Source organism: Schistocerca gregaria, chromosome 9 (assembly GCF_023897955.1).
Source record: "Schistocerca gregaria isolate iqSchGreg1 chromosome 9, iqSchGreg1.2, whole genome shotgun sequence".
Classification (NCBI taxonomy): Eukaryota; Metazoa; Arthropoda; class Insecta; order Orthoptera; family Acrididae; genus Schistocerca; species Schistocerca gregaria.
In genome coordinates this window covers 236,397,655-236,422,202 of record NC_064928.1, presented here as the reverse complement: position 1 = coordinate 236,422,202, position 24,548 = coordinate 236,397,655, and the positions used below count along the sequence as shown (strand labels likewise).

General features: G+C 40.6%; 1 protein-coding gene across 1 annotated transcript in view; it reads left to right on the top strand.

Moving 5' to 3' along the window:
- The window catches only part of LOC126292248 (sortilin-related receptor-like), a 177,653-nt gene that overhangs the window by 37,167 nt on the left and 115,938 nt on the right, over positions 1-24,548 (top strand). Inside the window, exons 5-11 of the mRNA XM_049986146.1 lie at positions 1,921-2,177; positions 9,179-9,407; positions 10,264-10,449; positions 11,054-11,327; positions 15,822-16,014; positions 18,602-18,802; positions 23,103-23,277. Of these exons, the coding sequence (XP_049842103.1) occupies positions 1,921-2,177; positions 9,179-9,407; positions 10,264-10,449; positions 11,054-11,327; positions 15,822-16,014; positions 18,602-18,802; positions 23,103-23,277 (1,515 nt within the window). The remainder of the gene's footprint in view (positions 1-1,920; positions 2,178-9,178; positions 9,408-10,263; positions 10,450-11,053; positions 11,328-15,821; positions 16,015-18,601; positions 18,803-23,102; positions 23,278-24,548) is intronic.

Here is a 24,548-nt window from a genome sequence, read left to right as displayed (position 1 = left end):
AAGGTCAGCCAAAACAAACGGGCATAGAATGGTAATAACATGCCTGGTATTATGGCACTCGCTGTACTTCACTGCACTAAAGTACACTACTCTGCACACAATAATCCAGGTGATGATAGAGCGGGGGGGGGGGGGGGGGGGGCGGCAGGCGTCAACTGGGTGTCCAGCATCAGACTTTGTGGAGATGCAGTCAAGGAACATACCTCGAGGGAACACAGCTCACGAAGGTGGTGCAGTAGTACTTCTCTCGTTAACTGGACTGTGGAAAGACATTGAAACTGTTCGTGGGTGCAAAATACTGCTGTCAGCTACAAACTCCAGCAAAGGGTGGCAGCTGATGTCGTGAGCCACATGATGTGTGAAACAAGCTGCCGAGAGCGTGGCCAGGAAGTGTTACTGTGTCGAAGCCAGGACAGGGACTGCTCGAGCTATTGTTCAGTATGTGCGACTCCAGAAATTGTGACAACCTAATTTCTACTTATGGCAGAAGTGACCAATGATGATGTTGGGGAGACGCGGTGGTACCTTGGCTGGCAGGAGCTTTGCTGATAACTGGTGTTCAGTCAGTGAAGCTTGTCAACTGCTGCTACAAGTAGAGGCGAATGGTAGGAGTTGCCACAATATATACAGACAGGGTGAGTAGTGAACTGCTGCTGCTTGCTGATTGTCCTGTGGTGTATGGGAAGGTGTCATCATTATGTGACTGTAATAGGATATAAGATCAGTTAGACAAAACTTCTAATTGGTGTGATGAGTAGATCGCTCTCTGTATAAAAAAAGGTAATGAGTTGGAAGAACAATCCCATGATGTTAGTGTACAGGATTAGTATTGAACTGCTTGGGCACTCGCATGAGTTACCTAGATGTAATGTTGCAGAGTAGTATGAAATGGAATGATCTTGCAAGAACGGTAATAAAAAAGGTGAATGGCCAACTTCAGTTTATTGAGGGAATTTTAGGAAAGTGTGGTTCATCTGTAATGGAGACTGCGTATGGAATGCTACTGCAACCCATTCTTGAACACTGCTCCAGTGTTAGGGATCACCACCAGGTGAGGTTAAAGGAAGACATCAAAGCATTTCAGAAGCATGCTGCTGGATTTGTTACCAATAGATTTAGTCTACATGCGAGTGTTACGGAGATGCTTTGTGGAATCAAATGGTAGTCCCTGGAGGGAAGATAATGTTCTTTTTGTGGAACACTGTTCCTTCTGTGGAACACTGTTCCTTCTGTGGAACACTGTTCCTTCTGTGGAACACTGTTCCTTCTGTGGAACACTGTTCCTTCTGTGGAACACTGTTCCTTCTGTGGAACACTGTTCCTTCTGTGGAACACTGTTCCTTCTGTGGAACACTGTTGAGAAAATTCAGAGAACTGGCAATCAAAGCTGACTACAAAACAATTCTAATACCACCAACATACAATTCACATAAGGATAGCAGGTTACTATTGTGTCAGTGAAGTGCAGGTTAATGTAAGCTAATAACATGGTGTCTTGACAATAGGAAGTGCATCTGCTGCTAGTACAGTATAAAGCAGCTGATAGAATGCTTAGTGTCTAATCCATTTTTAAAAAGTTTTAAAAGGTTTAGACTCATTATTTAAACTGATATTTTCCCCTCAAGTTCTGTGTAGCTTGTGAAGTATACATTCCTTTCCTGTATTTTGAAGCAATACTACTGTGCTTTTGGTATTAACAGTATCCCCTTCAACTTACCATTATCTGCTCTTATTGACAAGGCACTCGCATTAGAAGAATAATTTCACGTTGATCCATTTGTTTGATCTAAACATTGATAATACCTCACCCAGTGATGGCAACCCAATTGTCTTGCATTACTTACGTTAAAAAATGTAAGAATTATTGCAAAGTACTCTAAAGCTTTAAAAACATTTAAAAATATAACTTTTTCTCTGCAGACAACAGCAGTTAGTCTGATGGTGTCATACCGTGGAGCGCCATTCAAGGAAGCACAGTTCGACAGGACAATATCACCACACACCGGATACTACATTGCAGACGTCAGCGGCACAGATGTGTTTGTGGTGGCCAGCCATCTGGATATTCTGCCCACGCTTTACGCGTCGCGCAATGCCGATGCCAGCGTTTACTCTCTTTCACTCGATAACTTCTTCTGCTACTTCCCTGGTAGTTCATGGAAGAACTCGTGGCTTGAGTAAGTAATGTTGAACAGTAATTCCTAATATACTGGTGGTGGTGTTGGTGGTGGCGATTGCCTTCAGGTTGAAGATAGGTTTGATGCACCTGTGCATGCTTTTGTATCCAGTGAAAGTTGTCATCTGGGTGTGACTAGTGTAACTTACATCCACTTTGCTTGTCTTTGTCTCAGAGCTCATCCAAATTTACGGAAAAAATGAAATTTTCTGGATCGAATAAGTGACTGACTAGCAAGTTTTGCTAATAAAAGCGATCATTTTTGATGTCCTAAAAATAGGGTTACAAAACTATCCATCTGAATTTTGGAAATAATCATTACTTTAGAATTGAACATTCTTAAAAAATGATCTTTTGACAATAAACAGCTTTCAAAATAAATGGTTCTTCAAAAAGTAAAATTTTGGCTGAGAAGGGTAAAGTGAGGCTTTTGCTCTGAGTATATTTTTGTAGTCAAAATTATTTATTAACTCACTCCTAATTTTGTCTCCACGTTTGTACCACGGTTCAAATTATGGGCCCCTTGGTGTAAGAATCATTTCTGGGTAAGCCAATCAGATTATCAGCATCAGGAATCTAGAAATTACCTGGTGAAAAATGGAACTTTTCCTGCTGAAATAAGAAAGCAACCGTTGTGTGTAATTATCATATGCACTGAGGTGACAAGTCACAGGATAGTGATATGCAGATGTACACATAGTGTCAGTATTGTGTACACAAGATATAGAAGTGCAAGTCATTGATTGAGTTGCCATTTGTATTCGGGTGATTCATGTGGAAAGGTTTCCAACCTGATTATGGATGCACGATGAGAATTAAGGATTTAAAAGTGGAATGGTAGTTGGAGCTAGATGCATCAGACATTCCATTTCGGAAATCATTAGGGAATTCAATATTCCAAGATCCACTGTGTTGAGAGTATGTGGAGAATATCAAATTCCAGACATTACCTCACACCACAGACAACATGGTGGCCAACAGCCTTCACTTAATGACCAAGACCAGCATTGTTCACATAAAATTGACAGTGCTATCAGACAAGCAACACTGTGTGAAATAACTGCAGAAACCAACGTGGGATGTACAACGAATGTATCTGTCAGGACTGTCTGGTGAAATTTGGTGTTAATGGACTATTACAGCAGGTGACTGATGCTAGTGGCTTTGCTAACAGCACGATATCAGCTGCAGCACCTCTCCTATATTTGTTACCATATTGGTTGGACTGTAGATGACTTGAAAACCGTGGCCCGGTCAGATGAATCTCAAAATCGGTTGGTAAGGGATGATGGCAGGGTTGGAGTGTGGCACAGTCCCCACAAAACTGTGGCCCAGGTTGTCAAGTCACTGAGCGAGGTGGTGGCTCCATTATGGTGTGGGCTGTGTTTTCATGGAACAGATTGGACCTTGTGGTCCAACTGAACCAATCATTGACATGAAGTGGTTATTTTTGGCTACTTGGAGATCATTTATAGTCATACAATGACGAATTTTTATGTGCCATCTCAGTGGGCCCCAATTGTTCAAGATTGGTTTGAAGAACCTTCTGGACAATGTGAACTAATGATCTAGCCATCCAGTTTGTCCAACATGAATCCCACTGAACATTTATGGGACATAATCGAGAGGTCAGTCCGTACCCAAAATCATGCATCAGCAACACTTTGCAAATGATGACTGTAGAGGCAGTGTGGTTCAATATTTCTGCAGGAGACGTCAGACAACTTGTTGAGTCAGTGCCACGTCAAGCTGGTGCTCTACACCAAGCAAAAGTAGTTCTGACACAATATTGGGAGGTATCCCATGATTTTTTTTGTCATCTCACTGTATTCATAAAACAAGATTAAACAAAGTAAGAAAATAATGTCACTGTTAGTAGTGGTATAGAGCAAGTGGATAGATCAGCCTTGCTCTGTTACAGAATGACATTGCGATATGCAAAGATTGATTCATAGATGTGAAATATTTAAAAATATTACACAGAGAGTAAAATAATCTTAAAAAATTACTTCAATGTATTTTACACTTAAAAATAGCTGATTGCATAGTAATGTCCCCTTGTATTTGATAGCACCAGTTATAATTTGTCGGGAGACTGAAGAGAAACATTGGTTTACCATACTGTGTACGCAGAGGTATCTTCCGTCACATTGATTTATAAACAGCGTTTGCATAGTTTAAGTATTTTACCCCACCGTTCTGTAAGAGGCTTAAGTTGCAGCAGAAAACCAGCAAAAATTTTAAAAAGAAGTTTGTAGCCAGGAAAATGGAGCTTACAAGTATGTTGTGTTGTATTTGCATTCCAATACTTCATAATGGTTACATATTTACTTCTCATGGTCCAAGTCTTTAACTGGTGATACAGATTTATGTTTGCCTCAATTGCTGAAAGAAAATGTGGTGGTAGTTCCTTTCTAAAGCACACAACCATTTTTGTTCTGTCCAGTCTAATGCATTAAGGTGTTGCAATGGTTGAGATTGGCTACAGTTATTTAGCTGGAATGGGATTTAGGTCCTCACCTGGCCTCCAGACTGAGGTTTTCCTTTGTTTTCCTAAATCTATGAAGGTGAATGCTTTCTTTTGAAAAAGATCTGACGTTTTCTCTTCTCACCTTTGCCGTGTATCACATGTGCTCAATTTCTAATGTATTCATTCGAGACAGGCATTAAACATCAGGCTTCGGTTGCCCAATCTCTCATTGACTGGGTTAGTACATGTTAAACTTGGGGTATTACACACTAAACTTCCTTCATTTTAGAATGTTAATAGAGCTTAATGTCCCATCTGTGATTAGGTCATTAGAGATGATTCTATCTTTTTACTTACTCTTGTCAGAAATTCTTCCCCATGAACCGTGGACCTTGCCGTTGGTGGGGAGGCTTGCGTGCCTCAGTGATACAGATAGCCGTACCGTAGGTGCAACCGCAATGGAGAGGGTGTATCTGTTGAGAGGCCAGACAAACGTGTGGTTCCTGAAGAGGGGCAGCAGCCTTTTCACTTGTTGCAGGGGCAACAGTCTGGTGATCGACTGATCTGGCCTTGCAACACTAACCAAAACGGCCTTGCTGTGCTGGTACTGCGAACGGCTGAAAGCAAGGGGAAACTACAGCCGTAATGTTTCCCGAGGGCATGCAGCTTTACTGTATGGTTACATGATGATGGCATCCTCTTGGGTAAAATATTCCGGAGGTAAAATAGTCCCCCATTCGGATATCCGGGTGGGGACTACTCAGGAAGACATTGTTATCAGGAAAAAGAAAACTGGTGTTGTACGGATTGGAGTGTGGAATGTCAGATCCCTTAATTGGGCAGGTAGGTTAGAAAATTTAAAAAGGGAAATGGATAGGTTAAAGTTAGATATAGTGGGAATTAGTGAAGTTTGGTGGCAGGAGGAACAAGACTTTTGGTCAGGTGAATACAGGGCTATAAATACAAAATCAAATAGGGGTAATGCAGGAGTAGGTTTAATAATTAATAGGAATATAGTAATGCAGGTAAGCTACTACAAACAGCATAGTGAACGCATTATTGTGGCCAAGATAGATACAAAGCCCACACCTACTACAGTAGTACAAGTTTATATGCCAACTAGCTCTGCAGATGATGAAGAGATTGATGAAATTTATGATGAGATAAAAGAAATTATTCAGATAATGAAGGGAGATGAAAATGTAATAGTCATGGGTGACCGGAATTCAATAGTAGGAAAAGGAAAAGAAGGAAACGTGGTATGAATATGGAAGGGGGGTAAGAAATGAAAGAGGAAGCTGCCTGGTAGAATTTGCACAGAGCATAACTTAATCATAGCTAACACTTGGTTTAAGAATCATTAAAGAAGGTTGTATACATGGAAGAAGCCTGGAGATACTGGAATGTCTCAGATAGATTAAATAATGGTAAGACAGAAATTTAGGAACCAGGTTTTAAATTGTAAGACATTTCCAGGGGCAGATGTGGACTCTGACCACAATCTATTGGTTATGAACTGTAGATTAAAACTGAAGAAACTGCAAAATGGTGGGAATTGAAGGAGATGGGATCTGGCTAAACTGATAGAACCAGAGGTTGTAGAGACTTTCAGGGAGAACATTAGGGAACGATTGATAGGAGTGAGGGAAAGAAATACAGTAGAAGAAGAATGGGTAGCTTTGAGGGATGAAATTGTGAAGGCAGCAGAGAATCAAGTAGGTAAAAAGACGAGGGCTAGTACAAATCCTTTAGTAACAGAAGATATATTGAATTTAACAGATGAAAGGAGAAAATATAAAAATGCAGTAAATGAAGCAAACAAAAAGGAATACAAACGTCTCAAAAATGAGATCGACAGGAAATGCAAAATGGCTAAACAGGGAAATCTAGAGGACAAATGTAGGGATGTAGAGGCTTATCTCACTAGGGGTAAGATATATACTGCCTACAGAAAAATTAGAGAGACTTCTGGAGAAAAGAGAGCCACTTGTATGAATATCAAGAGCTCATATGGAAATACAGTTCTAAACAAAGAAGAGAAAGCAGAAAGGTGGAAGGAGTCTATAGAATGTCTGTACAAGGGTGATGTGCTTTAAGACAACGTTCTGGGAATGGAAGAGGAAGTAGATGATGAAATGGGAGAATCTGATACTGCGTGAAGAGTTTGGCAGACAACTGAAAGACCTAAGTCGAAACAAGGCACCAAGAGTAGACAACATTCCATTAGAAGTACTGACAGCTTTGGGAGAGCCAGCCCTGACAAAACTCTACCATCTGGTAAGCAAGATGTATAAGACAGGCGAAATACCCTCAGGCGTCAAGAAGAATATAATAATTTCAATCCCAAAAAAACAGATGTTGGCAGATGTGAAAATTACCGAACTATCAGTTTAATAAGTCACAGCTGCAAAATACTAACATGGATTATTTACAGACGAATGGAAAAACTGGTAGAAGCCGACCTCGTGGAAGATCAGTTTCGATTCCGTTGAAATGTTGGAACACGTGAGGCAATACTCACCCTAAAACTTATCTTATAACAAAGATCAAGGAATAGCAAACCTACATTTCTAGCATTTGTAGACTTAGAGAAAGCTTTTGACAATGTTGACTGGAATACTCTCTTTAAAATTCTGAAGGTGGCAGGGGTAACATAGAGGGAGCGAAAGGCTATTTACAATTTGTACAGAAACCAGATGGCAGTCATAAGAGTCAAGGGCCATGAATGGGAAGCAGCGGTTGGGAAGAGAGTGAGACAGGGTTGTAGCCTCTCCCCGATGTTATTCAATCTGTATATTGAGCAAGCATTGAAGGAAACAAAGGAAAAATTCAGAGTGTTAATTAAAGTCCATGGAGAAGAAATAAAAACTGAGGTTCGCCAATGACATTGTAATTCTGTCAGACAGCAAAGGACCTGGAAGAGCAGCTGAAAGGAATGCACAGTGTCTTGAAAGGATGATATAAGATCAACATTAGCAAAAGCAAAATGAGGATAATGGAATGTAGTTGAATTAAATTGGGTGATACTGAGGGTATTAGATTAGGAAATGAGACACTTAAAGTAGTAAAGGAGTTTTGCTATTTGGGGAGCAAAATAACTGATGATGGAGAGCGTTTCTGAAGAAGAGAAATTTGTTAACATTGAGTATAGACTTAAGTGTCAGGAAGTTGTTTCTGAAATTATTTGTACGGAGTGTGGTCATGTATGGAAGTGAAATATGGACGATAAATAGTTTGGACAAGAAGAGAATAGAAGCTTTAGAAATGTGGTGCTACAGAAGAATGCTGAAGATTGGATGGGTAGATCACATAACTAGTGAGGAGGTATTGAATAGAATAAGGGGGAAGAGAAATTTGTGGCACACCTTGACTAGAAGAAGGGATCGGTTGGTAGGACATGTTTTGAGGCACCAAGGGATCATCAATTTAGTATTGGAGGGCAGCATGGAGGGTAAAAATCCTAGAGGGAGACCAAGAGATTCGGAAGGATGTAGGTTGCAGTAGGTACTGGGAGATGAAGCAGCTTGCACAGGATAGAGTAGCATGGAGAGCTGCATCAAACCAGTCTCTGGACTGAAGACCACAACAATAACAACAACAACATCATGTCAGAAATTAAGATCTGTCTACTTTGGAATGACAAGTATCTAAGAACACACCTAAAGAATTCTGATATATTACAAGTTCATAGCACATGAGGTAAGTCGCATAGTGCTCAGAGCCCTTTGAGCCATAGCACATGAGTATTAAAAAAATTGTGAGGGAAAGAAAACGAAACAATGTGTGTAAAGAACCTTGTGGGCTGACTGTGAAACATTGTGTGTATCATACTTGTCTAGGTCTTTTTTGTTGTGATATATTTGGCACAAGTAGACTCATTGAATTGCCACACACAATTACTGCCACATCAGTGACTTCTGAAAGTATGAGTTGCTCAGCATCGCTTTCTTCCTATGTTGAATAACTTTTATCTCTAATGGTGTTAATAACCAGTAAAATGCCAATTATCAAATAAATTACAGTATATAATAAAAAATAAAAACAGTAATAAAAGATATTGCAATGATTTCCACACGGCCTATAATCCAAGTTTGGTAGAAGAGTTATGTTTTTGAACTAACATATTTTAAGCAGTTGCCTAAAGATGTTACGTAGGAAAATGTGAATACAAAGAAATAAGGAATTTTGTCTATTCTGTGGTTACCAGATTACCTAATTAAAGTTGCCCTTTATTTTTCAGCAAATATGTAACTGAAACCACAAATACAATAAATGTTTATTGTGGTTTGCCCCCAGAGGGTGGGGCGGGGGGGGGGGGGGGAGGGGGGGAGGGAGAGAGAGGGGGAGAGAGAGAGAGAGAGAGAGAGAGAGAGAGAGAGAGAGAGAGAGCGCTAGTGTGCTGGGGGTACCATTCTCCACGTATAATGCAACACATTTAAACTTGCTGTTTTATTATTACTTTCACTGAGAATAACAACTCTTATATTTTGTAGCACTTCTTTTCAGTCATAAATTAATCTAAATTTTTGTAGGCGTGCAACAGATACAGCATTTGCCGACCTTCACCGAGTGGAAGGTCTTCGCGGGATCTACATCGCATCCCAGGTCCACGTACCCACCTCACCGCACGGAGGGGGGCGGGTGCCGGAAATAAATACACAGCACCTGTCTACGTTCATCACTTTCGATATGGGAGGACGCTGGAGGCCACTCACACCACCCTTGACTGATGATCAGGGCAGGAACATCAGCTGTGATGTGGTGAGCAAACTACTATCAGAATGCACAAATGTGGGCTGGCAAGTTTGCGTTTGATTGCATGTTAGTAATAGGCTCAACTTGGCATGATGTGCATTAAAATGAAGTTAAATTTCAAGTGGATATCTGTTGTGCTGTGAAATGTGCTGACATTTCTAACTTTTCCTATTGCGTTAGTATTAATTTGATATTTTTACTGTGTTTCATTGTTTTGAGTGTTCAGCTGATTTGCCGATTCAATTTTCTGGTTGGTTGGTTGGTTGGTTGGTTGGTTGGTTGTAGGGTACCAAACAGCAGGGTCTTCAGTTCTGTGAATTAGGGAAGGAAGTGAGCCGTGCCCTTTCACAGGAACCATTCCAGCATTAATTTTAATTTTAATAACCAACAGCGTCAGTTGCACCGTTCACCTATAATTTACCTAGGTTTCAGTCTGGATAACCCAACCTTCTTCAAAATAACAGTAAATATTGTTTGTCCGTAGTGGACATCGTCAAGCTAAACCTACAAATCCATCAATTATCGTCAGACTGTAAAAACTTATCTGAAACTGCCTCGGCCCCACTTCACAACCGCGGTGCGGCACCCAGAAGTGCTGTACTGGAACTAAGTTTCTTGATCAAGTTGAAAAATAATAAAATAAGACTCATATTATGGTATAAAATTTATTTGTGTAGTTGAACAAACAATAATGTAACTTATGTAAACTGATAAAATCTAGTTTCATTATTCATGGTTTCTGAAAATTGTGACATTTACCACTCCAACCCCTTATTTGTATGAGTGATTTATGCTTCCACGTGTAATCTACCCCTTCAACTTTGACACTGTTTATGATCTGACTTCCCTTTTCTTTTTTTAGAGTCGAGGCTGTTCTCTTCATCTCACCCAGAAGTTTGCTCAGTTGAACCCTGAAACACGAACAGTTCCTCTGATGACATCAAAATCAGCACCGGGCATCATTATGGCAACTGGAACACTTGGAACTTCACTAAAGGGACGTTTTGGAGTTTTCATCAGCACAGATGCAGGACTCACGTGGCGCCAGGTTTGTGTCGATATATGCACCCATTGGAGCAGATTTTTTTTCTTTTTCCCTATATATTTGCAAAACATAGAGGGGTTGCAGAGGTTGTCTTGAGGAGCAAATTGAGGATAGGAGCCCTCCCCCTCCCCCTTTTTTTTATTTCCTCCTCTCATTAATTACATTCAGTATTTTCTGTGATATCCACAGATGCAGATTTCTACTAGACTTCGTCTCTCTACCTATTTGATCCTCTGCTGCCTTCTCTATTTCATCTCTCACAGCTACCCATTCATCTTCTGCTGTATTCCTTTTCCCTGATCCAGTTAATTGTTGCCTAATGCTCCTTCTGAAACTCTCTACAACCCTTGATTCCTTCAACTAACCCAGGTCCAATCTTGTTCATTTTCTACCTTTTTGCAATTTTTTCAGTTTTAAACTAAATTTGATAAACATTGCATTTGTAAATATTTGTCACTTTTCAGCCTTAAAGTGCACAATTTATTCTTAGCAATCAAATTTTCCTGTTGAGGAACAGCCAAAAAATTCATTAATTATTTTTACCACTATTTACAATATAAACAAAGCCTTTTTCTGACTAACATATGGAATGCACTTGATGTCACAGGTTCTAAAGGATTACTATTTCTTCAACATGGGAGATTTTGGCGGTGTGATGGTAGCAGTGAAGTATTACAAAGCCCAAGGGGAGACACGGGAAATGCTGTACTCGACTGACGAGGGCTTCACGTGGCACACGGAGCAGTTCTACAACCAGGATCTGCGCATGTACGGCCTGATGACAGAGCCAGGCGAGAACACGACAGTCTTCACCATGTTCGGCTCGGGACCTCAGCAGCTGCGATGGCTTATCATCAAGGCTGATCTGCAGAAAGCTTTCAGTGAGTGTGTTTCTGAATATCCTGTAGGTTACGTACTACCATAGCATTTTTTTTACAAATTTCATTTTAGTGCCAAAATGTCCTTGCTGGATAACAATACACTTACTGCTGCTAAGGCACTGGATGGTTTTGTATGGCTGTATCTTCAACTGTACGACATATCAGGAGTAGTCAGAAAGTTTTTACTGTTACCTAAAAAAATAAAGCTACATAATTAATTTGTTTCTTGTAGGTCCAAGTTTGCTGTTATGGTGCGCACTGAAATCCTCATGGCACAGTACCATACATGTATCTGAAGTGTTTTTGACCCTGTATCCCTCTTTGTCATCTAGTGAATTTTATCTGGTGTTTTACAGTTATTTCAATTTTGTTTCTGGATTTTGTTGATTAAATTATCCCCAAAAAATATTGCACATTTTCATGATCATTCATTACAGCAATCCCAGATTAGTCTAATTATGCATTTGGTTTAACAGTGTTTATTACTGGGGATAATGAGAGAACAATAAATGCAACATGGACTGAACAGGGCGAGTTGGTGGAGAAGACCTTAAAACAAGTGTTTACTGATATGAATAGTACCAGAGGATATGTTGTTACACCTCATACTCTACTAGACTAACTTGTGGTCACGCTATGAAATGAAATGATGAGCACATGAACTTAACAACTACTTTTGTTTGTAATGAGAAACCAGCTGATGTCTTCTGTACTGCCTCTCTCCCCACATAATGTGTGGAATGAAAGAGAAAATGCTCTTATAGTTGAGACAGCTTGTATGCATAATCTCACTACCTTTTCAATGGATGTATTTGGAAGTTTTTACACTAATGTTAGATGTGCTTGGTGTGTCACACATCTGTAATATGACAAGACATCATATAGTTGATTCATTTCTCACTCTCTCTCATGAGTGTTAATTACAATAATGTGCCTTGCCTTCGTAGCATTGTTTCTGATCGTAGGTGCATGGTAAAATTATTGCTGACAAAATTCTGCAGGGAAAAATTGAATACTCAGAGACTTGATGAATAGAACATCTTATACGTCCTTGTGCTCGAGGTGGTGTTTGCATCCAGTGTGCATCCCTCGGTGTAATATTGGATGTCCAAGATTTAGAAAAGTCTGTGTATGCAGGGAAAACATTGTTTTTACATATGGAGTATGTAGGTACTATATGTGAAGAAATGTGAAGTCCATATAGATTATACACGTTTATGTGAGGGGCGCGATCTGTCAGTCTAATAGAAAAAAAATTGTTCTGAGGCCGATATTGCTAAATATTATGTATTTCATGATGACTGGCTTAGACGGAAGGTTGCTGTCATCATCTGTTCTTCGGAAACTTAAAGTGAATACTTATCTATCACATAAAAGGAGCACATTCCACCCATAATATAGCATAAGCATATTCATTTGTCAGTAATAAGATGAAAATATAAAACATACATGGCAACAATTTTTTTTGCTGAAGTGAAATGGCATAGCTGTAAAGTGTAACGTCAAACTGAAACATGGTACCTTTACATTGTCGGTTTATCGTGTTACATTTTACACCTATGCCATTTCACTTGAGCAACACATTTGTTGTCATGTGTATTGTATAATTTCACCATCTTATTAGTAACAAACCAATGTGCTTAGCTATATTATGAGTGGAATGTATTCCTGCTATGTGATTGATTGTATTCATTATAAATTTATGAAGATTAGATGATGATAGAAAGCTTCTATTGAAACTGCTCGGCTTGAGAAGAAATTTCTTTCACTGTTTGGTTTATGTTAACCAACATGAGAGTCAAGTAGTTGCATATGCATTGTTGTAAGCCAACAGAACAGTTATGCATCCGATAAGATGATGGAGAATCTGGGATGAAATAATAACTATATCAATTAGGATAGACTGCTACTCACCACATTGCATTGAGTGGTGGTCAGGCACATTTAAAAGTAGACAGAGCCATGGATCGGTAGTGCTGTGTGTGGCAGTTTGCAGCGACATGGTGGGGGCAGGATGGTGTGCTGCATCAGGAGGCTGTGCGATGGGGGCAAAAAGGCAGAGGAGAGAAGAAGATAAGGGGAAAGAGTGGTGCAGTTGTGTTGGTGGGATAGAAGACATGTTCAGTACTGAAGTAGGGGAAAGGGGCAGGTGGACAAAAGGGACTAGCTTTAAGTTTGAGGCTAGGGGGCTTATGGGAACAAAGGATATGTTGTAGGGACATTTCTCAGCCACCCAGTTTGTAAAAGCTGATGCCAGTGTGAAGAACACAGGTAGCGCTGGGTGTGAATTGGTCGCTGAAATGAGGTGCACAGCATTGTAAAGCACATTTGGCAGCTGGATGATCTGGCTGTTTCTCGGTCTCAGTTTGACAGTGCCATTTGTGCTGACAGACAGTTAGTTAGTGGTGGTGCCGATGTGGAGTGCTGTTAAATGCCTGTGATGGGACTTGAGTAGATGAAATGGAAGAATTTATGAGACAGATGTTGTATCTAGGTGAATTACAGTGCTGTGAGTCATACGGAATAGGTTTGGGAGAAGAGATGGAAAAAGGCTAAATAAAAATGTTTTGTGGATTGGATGGGCTATGGAGTACCATGGTGGGAAATGGGGAAAATATTGGGCATGTTATTTCACATTCTGGGCACAGTGAGAGGCAGGTAGGACAGTGAGAATGTCATTCAGTTGCCCCAGTACTAAGGGTACTGACCAGGAGACCACACCAATTTTTTTTTCTTTTTTTTTCTTTTCAATCCTCAAAACAGAGTTGATGCGACAATTCTCAGAAAAATTGACTTTGGTATTTTCCGACTATCTTCCATACAGTAAAGCAGTGTGGCTCTGTGGTAGACTGTTCGCCTGCCATGTGGGGGACCCAGTGTGTTTTTCCTGGTGTATTCAGTTTTTTAAACAAAGATGAATGTCTCTGAACTGTGACATAGAATAGAAAGAAACTGACACATGGGAAAAATATATTAAAAACAAAGATTCCAAGACTTACCAAGCGGGAAAGCGCCGGTAGAGAGGCACAATGAATAAAACACACAAACAGAATTTGAGCTTTCGCAACCAGTGGCTGCTTCGTCAGGAAAGAGGGAAGGAAAAGGAAAGATGAAAGGATGTGGGTTTTAAGGGAGAGGGTAAGGAGTCATTCCAATCCCGGGAGCGGAAAGACTTACCTTAGGGGGAAAAAAGGATAGGTATATACTCGCGCACACACACACACACGCACACACACACACACACACACACACACACACACACACACACACACACACAGACAGACAGACAGACAGACAGACAGAAATGACACAATGAGTTCTGTTCAAAAAATTCTTGAACATTGTCCACGCACGGCACGCACACACGTGCGCACACGCACACGCACACGCACATCCATCGCGCGCGTGCGAGTATATACCTATCCTTTTTTCCCCCTAAGGTAAGTCTTTCCGCTCCCGGGATTGGAATGACTCCTTACCCTCTCCCTTAAAACCCACATCCTTTCATCTTTCCTTTTCCTTCCCTCTTTCCTGACGAAGCAGCCACTGGTTGCGAAAGCTCAAATTCTGTGTGTATGTTTGTGTGTTTTATTCATTTTTCCTATCTACCGGCGCTTTCCCGCTTGGTAAGTCTTGGAATCTTTGTTTTTAATATAAAATCTTGGTTGTGAATCTTGTATTAATGACTGGTAATTAAGAATTGACATTTGCAATGAAAACTGATATTTTTGTGCAGTGTGTGATAAGAAATAAGACAACACAAATTTTTCATAAAAATGATGATTAGATGCATGATAATTAGCATATATATTATGAATTTTATGTTTAAATTGATAGTTATTGAATTGCAGGAAAAAAGAAAAATATAATGACCAGAATGAACTCAAGCCAACAACAGTGATGTCAAGCTAATGGCTGGTGACATGTCATCTATTGATGTGTATATTCACATTTTTGTTTTAGGATGGCAAAGCCAAAGAAGTTGAAAGCATTAAAACGTTGTTGTGGTGGCAGATTGATCTGTAGATTAGCCTGCAGTGTAGGTTTTGTCGGAAGGTGACAGTTATGTTGTGAGTTGGTGAAGCCAGCGAATGTGAAATTAAATACATCTGGTTGTGGTGATGGAGTAATCTGCAGCTTTGCCCGAAGTGTAGGCTGGAAGTTGACAGTTGACAGTTCGGTTGTGAGTTAATGAAGCCAACAAATGTGATGCAAAAAGCCTTTAGCTTAAACAATTTGCAAAAGAAAAAAAAAGCAATGGACCATCAGTATTTGTTTGCCATTCTATGTGCACAATTGAGATGGATAGATTTTCTAATGTGGTGGAAAATACTGTTGCAGTATCCCAAAACTAATTTGAAAACTAACTAATTTTAGTAGCTACTTTGTAAAAAATTTCCTTGTAGTGTTGAAATGTATTGTTGTGTGTGGTTTTGCATCTATACTTTGTGTAAGAAGGCAAATACACAGCTGTTTAATCTTCCCGTTTTACAGAGTACAACTGCACCAAGGATGACTACAAGTTCTGGTCGCCGAGCACGGACCATGTCGGTCACATGCCGTGCGTAATGGGGATGCAGGAGACCTTTGAGCGGCGCACCCCTCACAGCAACTGCTACAGCGGGCGCGACTACGTCAGGATGGTCCAGATGGAGCCATGCGGCTGCGAGAGGGATGACTTTGTCTGGTGAGTACTCGCAGTAAGCCTGTCGCAGGAGGCAGTTGTGTATGCCACTGAACTACACTGTTGTGTGTTAAGATTGCAACACCGTCAAGGTATCGTGCAGTAAATGACAAACAGGCATGAAGAGTATTATGTGCCTGGATATGCAAATACGTGTTACAATGCATCCACACAAGGCAGGCACAAGTACAGACATCTAAGATTATACAATGTGTCCCAGCTATCTTGTCCACCCAAAATATCTATGGAACAATAACAGCTACTGGAAAAAGACTTTCACCGGCATCAATGTAGGGTTGGGGCCCATGAATGTACATACTTGCAAACATTCTACAACAAAAGCATATGTGTTTTTTTTTTTTAACACAAACTTATGTTTTTCTAAATGGACCTCCTATATTTTTTCTTCAGCAATCCACAGCATGACAAAGCACATACACAATGGCGTTGATTGCATCGCAATATTCCCATTACATCGCAAGATATTAAGACGCGAAGTTAACGCTTGAAACACCCGACATGCGCTGCTAGCGCACGTCCTGAGGCTCAGGCGTGAACCCCATACTGCCCGTAATCGCGATGTGATTGACATGTGTAATCACACCTCCATACTTACCAAGAGGGACACTTAGTTGCCAATCACATCGCGATTACGGGCAGTATGGGGTTCACGCCTGAGCCTCAGGACGTGCGCTAGCAGCGCATGTCGGGTGTTTCAAGCGTCAACTTCGCGTCACAGTATCTCGGGATGTAATGGGAATATTGTGATGCAATTAACGCCAATGTGTATGTGTGTCATGCTATGGATTGCTGAAGAAAAAATATAGGAGGTCCATTTAAATAAATATAAGTTTGTGTAAAAAACACACATGCTCTCATTTGAGAATGTTTCCAAATATGTACATTCATGGTCCCCAGCCCTACATTGATACCGGTGAAAGTTGTTTTCCAATAACTGTTATTGTTCCATAGATATTTTGGATGGACAAGATAGCTGGGACACCCTGTAGATGTTTGAGACTCATGAAGGATTCTGGAACCACATATGACGTCTGTTCAGAAAAATTCTGGAACATTTGTAATGTCGTGCTAATGGTGTGTTGGAGCGGAATGTGGTTGGCATTCCAGCCCGCACCTGTGGTTGCGTAACTACTGGAAGTTTCATTGTTGTATATCTGTTACTGTTCAGTGCTCTGTTAACAGAACATTGTGTCACACCATTTGCAAATTTTAAGATGGTAGAGTTAGAGGAGCAGTGCATTTGCATTAAATTTTGTGTGAAATTCAAGAAAATGTTTACACACACTCACCGAATAATGCAGGAAGCCTAGGGTGATGGTTCACACGGCTTACAAATGGCCGGATGGAAGTTAGGGATGACTCTCATTCAACTTACACCACTGGTACTAGTGTCAGGAACGTCAGCAATATTGTTTGTGCCAATCAAAGACTGACTGCCCAAGAGATTCCAAAAGAATGTAACGTTTCAACTGGGTCGTGTCGTGAAATCCTGAGAAGGAAACAGCATGATATGTGGTGAAGCAATTATTGGCTCTTGCATTATGGTAATGCGCACGCACATACTACCCTGTTGGTGCATGACTATTGCAACAAAAATTGCACTGTGCTGCCTCATCCTCCGTAATTCTCCCGGCCTGGCCCCTGGGGACCTTTATTTCCAAAGTTGAAAATCCCATTGAAAGGATGAAGATTTGCAGCGATAGACAAGATAAAAGGAAATTTGCAGATGGTGCTTCGTGCGATCGGGCAAGAGGTGTACCGAGGCTGCTTCCGAAAGTGGAAACGGTGTTGAAGCGATGTGTCTATTGTGGGGGAGAGTATTTCGAAGAAGACTATGCACAATAAGTAAATAGTAGTGTAGAAAAGTTTGGTGGACAATGTTCAAGAATTTTTTGAACAGAACTCATTGTGTCATTTCTGTGTGTGTGTGTGTGTGTGTGTGTGTGTGTGTGTGTGTGTGTGTGTGTGTGTGTGTGTGTGCGCGCGCGCGCGCGAGTATATACCTATCCTTTTTTCCCCCTAAGGTAAGTCTTTCCGCTCCCGGGATTGGAATGACTCCTTACCCTCTACCTTAAAGCCCACATCCTTTCATCTTTCCTTTTCCTTCCCTCTTTCCTGACGAAGCAACCGTCGGTTGCAAAAGCTCGGAATTTTGTGTGTGTGTTTGTGTGTTATTTTATTGTGCCTGTCTACCGGCACTTTCCCACTTGGTAAGTCTTGGAATCTTTGTTTTTAATGAAAGACATGTTTTACTAAGGAACTGACTTTAGGCTGCATCCAGAGATGTGTCTTCATTTCTTTTTGACTAGTTGTGCATAGCTTGTAGTAGAAATCCTGTACAATGGAAGAATACAGGCAAAAGTGACACTGTGCTATGAGCACTGGGCTATATCTACGTGAGTATTGCTGCAAAAGACAGAAATCTTACGTTTTATTCCCTTGCAGTCCACAGTTTCGAAATTAATTTCCGCACAAATTGTGAAGCTGACTGTTATATTCCTAAGCCTTGCTGTTCTTGTATGCACCCCTGTGTGCAAAACTTAATTCAATATGAGCAAATTGCTTACAGTGATGTGGGTTTCTTCCAACACGAGACATCACTGGACTGCATCCGCAACAAGACAGTGGAAAGCCCCTATGAGATTCCAGATACATGTAAGCCGGGAGCATTCTACAGCCGAACAAAAGGGTACATTCATATCCCAGGAGACGCATGTCAGGGCGGCAACGAACAGCGCTACCTCCCAGAGTCGCTGCCTTGCCCCGTTCGGTAAGTATTTTGTGTTACCATTGCTCTCCTCACTTTCTTTTACAGTGTAATCGGGATGTTTTTGAGTGTTCTGTCAAGTCAGTAACTCTGTTGTGTATGCACAACTTACAGAACAGACAGTGTTATTTTACAGTTAAACAGAATGTTTGAGAAGGACTTAGTTACTCTTGAGGTGTAATTCCACATATTGCCAGTACACATACGCAGGATATTTCACAACTCGTGTTACATATTCGCTACTGCGGAACACATCTACTCTATTGTCTACTCTATTGAACAAGTGCCCATAGCTCTTAAGGTATACCTTTTAGAACTTATGTTTACTAGACATAGTTTCTGATTTTGGTCCATACCATCACTGCTGAAAATTGCTTACACTACTGTCTCAGCAGCAACAGTAAGAGTACATGTATGCCACTGTCAACGGTATCAGAATGGTTTTCGCTTAAAACTTTCAACTCATTTGTTTCCAGTACTAGAACCCTTATCTCAAGTTGATACATTTATCCTTCTCCATCATCCTAGAAAGTTTGTAATAATGTCTCAAAATCACTCCGTATATACATACATTGACAGGTGCCACACCTGTAACTTTGGCACTCTTTAGTGTCGTCGGACGACGTTTCTGGACATCGATTGCTATGTAAATCTTTACCTACCAAGTCCTCTCTACAACCTCTAGAAGTGTGTAATGTGGCTGCAAAACATGCTCTATAAGTAAAAGTATTTTTAAAAAAGTGCCTAGCCTGAGGCATTGGCATTGGACGGGACAAGAGAGTGTTGTGGAGTGTTGGTACCAGAGCTGTCAGTGTACATAAGGAAGCGTGAAATATCGGATGTCGAGGGAGCACTGTGGAGGAAGAGGAAATGACGTGTACTCGTGTGAGACGGCATTATCAGCACTCTGTATCATTGGGAAGGGGCCTCGTTGAGGTTCTCCATTTTTCTTGCTGGTCCACTTGTGCAACATACAGGCTTTTGGGGCTTACAGATGTGACAGTGGCTTGATTTTGGATGGCATGGGAACACGAGGGAAAATGTACTAGTCATCGAGGTTCCGGTTGACCACGTCTGACTGCCACTAGGGAGTACTGCTGTATGTGTTGATGTACCAAGTGCACACCTGTGCATGCCACCTGAGAACAAGTAGTGGACTCCCTGCAATGTTCTGTGTCATACCGCACCATTGGTCAGAGGCAGGCAGCAGCTGTACTAGGGAATTACCATCCCACGTGTAAGCTGCCCTTAACACCACAACACAGATACCTGCATTTACAGTGATGTCATCACTGGGAGGTGTGGACAGCTGACAGATGATGTCGCACTGTGCTCGGTGATGAATTGCAGTTTTGCAGTACCGTAATGCCCCTCGTCAGTAAGTGTAAAGGCAACCTGGTGAGAGGTTCCATTTTTCAGTGCATTGGACAGACACAGTGGTGTTACTACTAGCGTGATAGTGTAGGGGGCCATTGTAAATGACTTTGTCATGGCTGGTAGTGGTTGAGGGAACTGGCGGTATGAGGGGGAATAACCCCCCCAAAGACAATAACATGCAGTTTTGTCATATTATGACATGATGGAGACTGTGGCTGTTTGAAGACAAATGTTGATGGTGTTGGGACAACAACCGGCCACAAAGAATAACATTGCTGTGGGCGGTGCTTGTACAGTACACATTTCTGCTGTTAGGCGTGTATATATTGTCAGTTCGGTGCCTTCTGTGTTGTAGACCTAGCCTGTTCTGTTCATCTGCAGTGACTGTTTATGCTGGTGTGTGGGACCAGCAAGGACTTCGACTCTTGTCTCGGAAGAGAATACAATTGCTTCATGACACCCTTCCCAACTGAATCAGTGCATGTATCCAGGCCAGACATTGTGCAATGTCATATTGTAAGTGGGAACTTACTGGCACGTTGTTTGCAAATCTGACTCGGCTTTTTAATTACTATAATTATATAATTAAATTGCATACACTCTCAACATAAGAAGTTTTACTCTGTTTCCTTCTGTATACTAGGTTGCTTCATCCTTTTTTTTCTTTTCTTTTCTTTTCTTTTCTTGTGTGTGTGTGTGTGTGTGTGTGTGTGTGTGTGTGTGTGTGTGTGTGTGTGTGTGTGTCCAGGCCAGCAGTGCCCGACAGAGATACACATACATTGCAGGGAAGAGGAAATGGAGTTAAACTTTGTCATGGTAAATATAATAAAACTCCACGAGTTTGAGAGGATATGTAGTGTTAGTTTAGTGAGCACAAAATTGAGTCAAATCTACAAAGGATTGGCATTTATGAGTCCTCTCATCAGTATTATGTTGCAACGTTCAACCAGTTATTAGAAAAGACAGAACACATAGCCTAGCTTTGGACAAAATTTTTATTCGAACCAGACACACACCCGGAGCACGTGACCTCTAAATAATGAAAACTCCCTTCTGTTATGAGTTTCTTGGAGAGGACTGGAATTGTGTCTTGTTAGCATCTGAACTTTTTTTTTTTAAAGATAGGTACCTGACACATACATTACTTGAATGTAAAACAAATGTGCTTTGTGTAAATTTTATCTGTAATATGTAAGCAACTTTTATTGTCTTGTAATAGCTCATATACATGTACATAGTTAGGGGAGTTGTCATCAAACTCTTATCAGTTTATTCTAACTTGTTCATGTTTATGTATTAGTTTCTATGCATAAATCTACATCTGTATATACATTCCACAAGGCACTGTACAGTACGGAAGGTACATTACTTGGCTTCCTCTTCTTACTACCAATATTATGAGCAATATTGGTCACAGGTATATATCATTTAGCTACTTACAGAGAAGACTGGAACAGCTATTGATGCATTTTCAACAAAGGCACGTACTTTGTTGTAGAATATGTTTAGAAATACCCGAACAGGGGACTGACAGCTAAGAAAGAATTGTCTTTTTGTTAATATGTGCAATGTAATATAATTTATGATTGAAGAGTAAAATGGGAGAGTTTAGCTGTTCTGCTTTCAGACTGGCATCTATTCACCTATAGAACAAATGATACTCCATGCTCTCTTAACAACTGAGATTTCTATTAAAGTGTACTGTTTCAAGTTGACAGTATAAAGAGCAAAATAAATATAGAGAGAGGTTAGTGCATTATCACAGGTGGGGAGATAACACATGAAAGGGTGCCTATTGTAAAGTTTATATTGTGTTCTCTCCCTCCCTTCCCCGGCCCCTCCAGTTTTGATGCACCCTGCCGCGAATTACTTTCTTATGGTAATGTCTTCATTTGAGAGTATGTCCTAGACACGTGCTTTCATCCTGTCCCTCCTTTTTGTTAGTGATTACCATATGTTTTTTTTTTTTTTCACCGATTGTGCAGAGAACCACTTCATTTCGTATCTTACCTTTCCACCTAATTTTCAACATTCTTCTTTAGTACCACATCTCAAATGCTTATATCCTCTTTTGTTCCATTTTTGCACAGTGTGTGTTTCACTACCATACAATACTGTTCTCCAAATGTATATTCTCAGAAATTTCTTCCTCAAATGAAGGCCCATATTTGTTATTAGCAGACTTCTCTTAGGCAATAATGCCCACTTTGCCTATGACTGATCTGGTTTTTATGCCATCATTGCTTTGTCCGTCATGTGTTATTTTGCTCCCAAGGTAGCAGAATTCCTTAACTTTGTCTACTTTGTGGTCCCCAATTTTGATAAGTTTGTTGTTGACCCCATTTCTGCTTACTCATTACTGTTACTTTGATTTACTCTCAATCCATATTCTATGCTCATTAGACTGTTTATATTATTCAATACATTCTGGAACTCTTCTTCACTCTTTCTAAGGAATGCATCATCATCAGCATATCTTCCTTTCCCCCTGAATTTCAGTCCCACTCTTTAAGCTGTCTTTTATTTCCACCATCACTGCTTTGATGCAAAGATTGAACAGAAGGGTAAATGATTACATCCGTGTCTTACACACTTCTTAATCTGAGCACTTTATCATTGGTCTTCCAGTTTTATTGTTCCCTCTTGGTTCTTACACATGTTTAGATTCGCCATATTCCCATATTGCTTACTCCTCTCTTCCTCAGTATTTTGAACAGGTTGCATCATATTATATTCTCAAATGCAGAATGTATGATCACTTAAAGCATTCAGGGGAGGAGATCTACAAGTGAATATGTGCTTTGTGATGTTGGTACATGATCTGAATGTGCACTGATTTCACTGGAAATTCCACCTGTAACAGTGTTGTTGTGGAAAAAAATCTAAAAACAGATGTTCCTGATTCTTGTTTGTTTGTGTGTTGCAGAGAGCTAAGAGAATTTCTAATTGTAGCGCAGCGAGAACGAATAGCTCGCTACGATTTGTCGGAGGACACTTGGGAAGAGCTACCAGTGAGGGGATTGCAGAATGTGATTGCTATTGATTTTGACCTCCACAACAACTGTGTTTATTGGGCTGACATAGCAAATGACACAATTGGGGTAAGATTCTCCATTTTAATAGTGTTGCTCTGTATCTCTTAACAAATGGTTTTTCTGCGACAGCAGATGTTTCAGTAATAATGCTTTGTAATTGGATAGACAAAAGATCTGCTCACAAAGTGGCAGCAGGGGAATGCGCACATAACTTTTGGAACCAGTGGATCTTCCTCCTGGCAGATGGGTCAAAGGGGAAGGAAGAAGTGTGAAGGAAAAGAGCTGGTGGGAGAGTTCGGAAAAGTTGCCCAGAACCCCAGGTCAGTTAAACGTACCAGACGGGATGAGAAGGAAAGACCGATTGATCAGTCTTTACCAAACTCTACTTTGTAAGCCTCTCCAGTGCTTTTCCTTCACCCCTCTCTGTTCCCCTTCAATTCTTCTGCCAGAAGAAGTCATCACTGGCTCTGAAAGCTTGCAGATTTAAGTAATTTTATGTGTGTGCTCTCTTGCCATCACTGGGTAGTAGATTCTTTTTATCTATATAGTTACATTATATTTTCAAAAAGTTATCAATTTTATGAATAATTATGTTTTGGAGGACGTGTTCCAGTGCATTTTGTGTCATTGTGACTTTGCTGCAATGACTGATGTTGTAGCAGAAAACTTTATAGTATGAATAAAAATACATTTCCTTGGTGAACAAATAATGTTGAAAGGATATATTGCTATCCACCACAGAAGAGGTGTTGAATTGCATACAGACACAATGAAAAGGGACACCAGAAATATTTCTAGTGGTTTTTTAATTCATTGTACCTGTCTGCAGCTCATTGCCTCCTATATATGGTGAATACCAATCTATTCCTTCCATATTGTTATTACATCATCCTGGACTTTCCATTGTTTGATTTTTCGGTGGTGGTGGTGGTGGTGGTGGTGGTGGTGGTGGTGGTGGTGGTGGAGGAGGAGGAGAGGTACATCATCTGTGTGCTTCCGCTGACTTTTTCCCTGTAAAATCTCTTGACTGTAAGATCACATAAGAGAATATGAACACACATTCAAATTTTCCAAAGTAGACTGCTTTGGTGGGAGGGGTGGGGTGGGTGGGAATGTGAATCAGTCAAATCACTGCTAGCAATAGCAATATTAGTAGTTCATAACCCTATAATTATTTGTGCAGCAGAGCAAGAAGATGGTCATTTTACACCATTTGACACTGGCTTAATTGGCATATCAAATTGGTCAGATTCAGTTAAACTACCACCAGTGACTACGAAACTTGCAACATTGCTTTGAGGCAATTCAGTTGATGACTTGTAAAGATCGCATCAATG